General features: G+C 37.6%; 1 protein-coding gene across 1 annotated transcript in view; it reads right to left on the reverse strand.

The window, feature by feature from the left end:
* Slc9b1 (solute carrier family 9 member B1) overlaps positions 1–5619 on the reverse strand; it is a 41169-nt gene extending 35550 nt beyond the window's left edge. Inside the window, 1 exon segment of the mRNA XM_004643725.2 lies at positions 5551–5619. Within this exon segment, the coding sequence (XP_004643782.1) occupies positions 5551–5619 (69 nt within the window).
* Between the last annotated feature and the right edge of the window lie 1442 nt (positions 5620–7061).

Below are 7061 nucleotides of genomic sequence, written 5' to 3' on the forward strand. Positions count from 1 at the left end.
TTGTACCAGGGATCAAACTCAGGACCTTCCACTTGCCAGGCAGGTGCTTATGCTGCCAAGCTATATCTCCAGCCCCTGTCTACCTCAGTTTGATCACCAAAACTGTTCTGAAATGCAAAGTACAACTAAACTGGGAATTAAGTGAAATATAAATTTATAATTTTGCATTCATTTGATAAATTATGCAAATGTAAGATAAATGAGAAAAGTATAGGTTAAGTCTTCAGAAATTATATTTCCATGAGTATTTGTAAATAATATATTTAAATAGCATATGTGTTTACTTTAATCTTCCAATGCTTTAAGTGAAACTCCACCCATGAGACTGCAAATTTAGAAAACCTCTGGTTTGTGATAATATTGAGAAGCTTCTCCAATATAAAAAGCAGAAACATGAACAATTACATCAACAACAATAAACCCTGAGGTACGTTCAAGCTAGAGTAGAGATCTCCAAATCTGCCCGTGGTTGCCATGTTGGGAGGATGTGTACACTGACACACACACATACACACACACACGCACACACACACAAATGGAGTGTATTGTTAATATTTAGAGAATAGTGGAAAAAGAGAACAGGAAATATAAGAAAGGCTGGAATGACTGACAGACTGAGGAAAGGGATGATTAGCATTAATGATAATGGAGTCAAAGGCTTTACAATACCTGCTGGCAAAAAAGAAATTACATGGCTTTCTAAGACCAAAGTCCCCAAATCTGATGATCAGTCTGTTTGATTTCTGGAATTAAGGCACTTTCTGCAGTTTCTACCACTGTAGCGAGGGACTAAAATCATAATGATGAGGGTTTTTAAAATTAATTTTATTGAAAAACAAATAGCAATGAGACAGTTTCAAAACAGGTTAGTAGGACAGTTTCAATAATTAATACCTTCCATATTGTTATCTTCGTAGTGGTTATTCATAGTACAAAACAAAATGCAGACATGATATCCTGTCCAAACACTATTAGTACAAATCTTTCTTCTCATTGAATTAAGAGAAAGTAGCTGTATATCTATTCTAACTATTTTGTATATACAGATACAAAATGGTTCTTCATTTATATTCCCTTTTTTGTTTAGTTTTGTCAGAGATGGGTATTCCATTACCATTTAAATATTGTAGGTGTGTGAATTCAGCAAAATAATCCAATATAGTCCAGTAGTCCATAATAATAGTGGGTTACCTATAGGACTGGCAATGTCAGAAGTTGTTGACTTGAGCCTTTTACAGCTCATTATATTAATATGGCTTTACTTTTTATACCTTGTTAGTATAATTTTCTGCTGGATGGTTAAGACCAAGATAAAGCAAGACCTATATAACAAGAAATGTAACTTCTGTATCTGACAAGGTCAGTCAAATCTCCTCAGGATTTACCCTGAAAGCATTTTTTTTTTTTTTGTGGTACCAGGGGATCAAACTCAGGACCTTGTGCTTGCCAAGCTGGCATTTATGCCACTGAGCTATCTCTCTGGTGTAGCATAATGATTTTTTTAAAGGGTTGTGACAAATTATATAAAATAATATTGCAGTATTTTAAGGTTTACAATTTAAGAATTTTTAATAAGTGGACATAGTCTGAGGAGAATTCTTCTTAAATAAACGAATAAGAAGCAAGGGTGAGTGTTTAAAATATACTGCAAAGCCAAAACAATTAGACGAGAGAGAAATAAAAGGAATAGGGATAGGAAAGGAAGAAGTGAAATATTATTATTCACAGATGACATGATACACTATATAGAAGAACCAAAAAACTCCATGAAAAGACTTCTAGATTTAATGACCAAATTCAATAGCATAGCTGGATACAAAGTCACCATTCAAAAATCAATAGCATTTCTGTACACAAACAAAAACTCACTGAGAGAGAAATTAGGAATCCTATACTCTTCACAATAGCATCCAAAAAAAAAAAAAAAGAAGGGAAATCCTTAGGAATCAATCTAACAAATGAAGTAAAAGATCTATATAGTAAAAATTACAGTACTCTGATAAAAGAGCATGAGGAGGATTTCAGAAAATGTAAAGGTTTTCTTTTCTTATAGACAGAAAGAACCAGCACTGTGAAAATGGCCATACTCCCAAAATTGTTATACAGATTCAATGCAATCCCAATCAAAATACCATTAGTAAGGGCCAACCAAATAGCTCAGCAGATTAAAGTGCCTGCAAGCAGGTGCAGGGGCTGGAGATTCAGTCCCTGGGCCTGCTGTGCTGGCCCCACCCCCAGAGCGTGCTGAGACAGCGACTAAGACTGGGCATGGTGGTGCACGCCTGTAATCCCAGCACTTGGGAGACTGTAAAGGAGAATCACTATGAGTCCAATCTAGTAGTGAGACTCTGGATACCCTGTAGACCTTTCCCTAAAAATACAAAAAATAAAAAATAAAGAAAATACCATCACAGAGCTAGAGAAAACATTCCTAAAATTCATCTGAAACCATAAAATATGTAGAATAGCAAAAGCAATTCTGGCCAACAAAGGCAAGGCAGAAGCCAATGTAATGCCTTACTTAAAATTATACTACAAAGCTGTTGTAATAAACTCAGCATGGTACTGGGAGAAAAAAAGAAAACAGATTGGAGGATCAATGGAACATATTAGAAGACGCAGACACAACTTTAAACACACTCAGACATTTTATCTTTGACAAAGGGGCCAAGCATGCTCACTGTAAGAAAGCCTCTTTAATAAATGTTACTAGCGGGCTGGTGAGATGGCTGAGTGGTCTAAAGCACCTACTTAGAACAAGCTTAGCAAAGCACAGGGACTGCGGTTCAATCCCCCAGCACCACATGCCAGCCAGCCCCACTCCCTGGTGGGCTGAGCTGGCCACACACACACACACACACACACACACACACACACACAAATAAATAAATAAATAAATAAATAAATATTTAAAAAAAAATAAATGTGACTAGCAAAATTGGCTTTCCACATGAAGACTAAAACTACACCCACATCTATCGCCATGCACTGAACTACAGTGTCAAAATGGATCAAACACTTCAATATTAAAACAGAAACACTAAATGTACTAGAAGAGAAAATAGGTAGAAATCTTGAAGACACGGGGTAGGCAGAAAGTTCATGAATGCAAAACAAACTGCCCATGAAATACTCCAAATAGTCAATAACAGGGATCTCAGTGAAAAGTTTTTGCACCTCAAAAGAAATCATCAACAAAGTAAAAAGAGAACCCACAAATTGGGGAAAAAAATTGGCCAACTGTGCCTCATAAAAAGGACTTCAATCTAGAACATATAAACACCTAAGAAAGTAGGCCCACAACTTCAAAGACCCAGTTTATAAAAAAATAAATGGCATTTGAGATGAATACATATTTCTCAGATGAAGAAACACAAATGGCAAGTAAATACATGAAAAAATGTTCAGTATCATTGGTCATTCAAGAAATGCAGATTAGAGCTGGGGAGATAGCTCTGTGGTCTAAGCACCTGCCTCGCAAGTGCAAGGACCCAAGTTTGATTCCTGGTACCACATGCTATCCTGGCCCCAAGTGATGGGGAGGCTGAGACAGGCAGATCAATCACTATGAGTCCGAGATGTATAGTGAGACCCTGTATCAATAAAAAGAAAAGAAATGCAAATTTAAACAACACTAAGATTTCATATCACCCTGGAAAGAATGGCTATTATCAAGAAGTCTACTAATAACAAATGCTGGAGAGATTGTGGGGTAATAGGAACTCTTCTCCACTGTTGGTGGGACAGTAGACTCGTACAACCACTGTAGAAATCAGTGTGGAGATTCCTCAAAAATCTAACATTAGAGGTTCCATTCAACCCAGCTATTTCCCTTCCGGATATTTTTACAGAACTGAAAACATCATACCACGGTGATATATATACACCCATATTTAAAAAAAAATTTTATTTATTTATGTGTGTGTGTGTGTGTGGCCAGCTCAGCCCACCAGGGGGCGGGGCTGGCTGGCATGTGATGCTGGGTGATTGAACCGCGGTCCCTGTGCTTTGCTAAGCTTGTTCTAAGTAGGTGCTTTAGACCACTGAGCCATCTCACCAGCCCTATACACCCATATTTATAGCAGCACAATATGTCATAATTAAATCTTGGAAACAACCCAAATGCCCACCAACTAAGGAATGGATAAAAAATATGTGGTATTTTCATTAAATGGAGTCATTTATATAAAAAAAGATAAACTGGAGGCTTTTATAGGTAAATGGATACAACTAGAGACCATACTCCTAAGTGAAATTAATCAGTCCTACATATGTAAGCATCATATTGTGTTCCTCACATGTAATAAGCTAAAAGAGTAAATAAAATCTGAAAAGTACAATAGGTATTGTGAAAGAGAAAGAAACTGCTCAGAAGGAAACAACAACTGGGATGAGATAAAGGAGAAAAAAGGAAGGGGAAAACTATATACATATACAAGATAGCTAAGAAAATTGTACTACTAATTTCTATTGGTTTATTGAAAAGAACAGCTAATGCTTAATTTTTTGCATATTCTTTTTAATGCTTAATTTTTTGATCAATTTTTCATGCTTATATATGAACAACTACTTTGAAGATAACAATATGCATGGGCCGGCAAGATAGGTTCAGCAGACTAAGTGCCTGCTTAGGCAAGCACAGGGACCGGGGCTTTATCCCTGGCACTACGTGCCCTGCTGGCCCTGCCCCCAGATGCGCTGAGCCATCCACCAAGACTAGGCACGATGGCACATGCCTGTAATCCCAGCCCTTGAGGGGGGCGGGGGTGCTGAAAACAGGAGGATCACTAAAAGTCCAAGCTGCGTCGCAAGACCTTGCACAAAATGCATTTAAAGAAAACAAAAAAATGAAGAAAACAATATGCAATAGAAAAACCATTGCTGATTTTCTATCACCTCACTGGGAAATTCTGTATCATTTTTAATGTTTTTATTTTTTATTTTCTTTAAAATAAATAAAAAATAGAAAAAGTATAGTGCAAAGCCTCATCTTTACTTCTACTGGTTTAAATCACTGAATTTCTCTGGATATGAAAAGAAACAATAAGCTATGTTTTTCTTCTCAATTTTTTAAATCATTTATTTATTTGTTTGGTACAGGGTCTTACTATGCAGCTCAGATTTATAGTGATCCTCCTGTAACAGGCTCCCCAAACACTGATATTACAGGCATGTGCCACCACGCCCAGTTTCAGTGGCCAGCATGGCACCACACATCTGAGGTTCCAGGGCCAGCATAACATGTGGTACCAGGGGTCAAACCCAGGTCCTTGTGCTTGCCAGGCAGGCACATTGACTGCCAAGCTATCTCCCCATCCCCAAGTTATATTTTTCTTATTCCTAAAATCTAAGCTATTTATTTCCAAAATACTCTAGAGAACAACTTTTGTATTTTCTGGTCATTTGCTAGGCCCATTAAGTAGCACTTTCAACATTGTGACTTTTCACACTTAACCAAACATATGGAAGAAATCATAGCAGTAAAATTCAGAAATAGACTTAAGATGAGATTTTTATATCATGTACTACAATGTAGACTTAATTTTTTACCTGGCCAGATGTAGGTGTTAGGAAATTTATCTCTTCCTCATCTTTACTTTCGGATTTTGCAGTATGCATGCTAGGATTTAAAAGGAAAATAATTTAAAAGAAAACCAGAACTATAAATCAATATAAAAACAAACATGGCTAAGTGACATTACTTTATAATGACTATCATCAATTCATATCAGAGTCAAGTGAGATATCAGAGTTAAAAGTAAATATTCACTTAAACTTGTTTTAAAAATATTATGCAGAAATGTGATACTTTTCACTAATTCATAATGGTGACCTATATCTTAGATGTATATATGAAAAAATTCTGTTCTTTTTTCATGCACTCTGATTGTATGTCTGAAATAATATGCACCATTGATTTATTCCATCTTCAGTAATAATCCTCTATAAGACTCCAAGAAAGTTTAACACGAAATATGTAAGATGGCTGTTTAGAGGTGCTGGACATGGTTGCCTTCTACAGTGAATCCCCTATCCCAAATAAAAGACTATTACCTGCCCTCCAGTTAAGAGTACTTGGGGAAGGCTGCTGGAGTATAGTGTGATTGAAGCAGGAAAGCCGGGGCACAGAGTCAAGACAGCTTTGTGAAGGGAATAAGGCACTGTGTTCCAAATTCCCTGTCACTCCAGTCTGGATATGCTTGAAATGGAACAATCTCTCAAGATAAGAAAAAGGCCAGTGTGGGTCTTGGCCACCCTCTGGATGCCACCTGCAGATGTTCCTTCTGGGGAATCGTGCAGTTCTCAGGGACCTTCAACCTTGGTTGGGAAGTTGCCAGAGAATATGCTGTATTGTGCTGCTCTGGAAAGGGAATTCAATTCATGTTGTACCTTCCTCCACCCAGGCTGTCACTGAACAGTGCTATTTTGGGACCAGACCTAGATGCAACTAGCTAAGACCTCCTGCAGCAGCTCCAGCCCCTGTTGCCCAGTGAAACTTAGAGGGCCCACTCTTGTGCAGGGCCTGATAGAATAGCTCACTAAATCTGATGACAGCTCTGTTCCTTCACTCTTAAACCAACTATGCCATTCCTGCCTGGAAAGTGGTGAGCACCCCACACTCAGATGTGTGAGTTACACCCAGGGCCATCAGCAAACTTGCCACTATAAGCAATGCCATGTTGATGACAACTCAAGAGGCTATAGAAAGGCTGTACTACTGTACCCACCTTGAGCCAAAGCCAACACAGCTTCATCAATAAACACCTTACATTCACAGTCTTTCATGATGAAATTCCCAGAGACAATAGGTTCATCAGATGTGCAAATATCACCAGAGTGACATGAGAAGCATGAAAAAGCAACATAACCTTATGTCTTCCTAGGAACACATAATAATTCTCTAGTAACAGGACCAAAGAAAGAAAAGTTAGTGCCAGGGAGATAGCTCAGCATAATAAATGCTTGCCTGGCAAGTGCAAGGTCCCAAGTTCAAGCCCTGATACAAAAAAAAAAAAAGAAAAAAAGAAAGAAAGAAAGAAAGAAAGAAAGAAAGAAAGAAA

Source organism: Octodon degus, unplaced genomic scaffold, assembly GCF_000260255.1.
Source record: "Octodon degus isolate 3935 unplaced genomic scaffold, OctDeg1.0 scaffold00183, whole genome shotgun sequence".
Lineage (NCBI taxonomy): Eukaryota > Metazoa > Chordata > Mammalia > Rodentia > Octodontidae > Octodon > Octodon degus.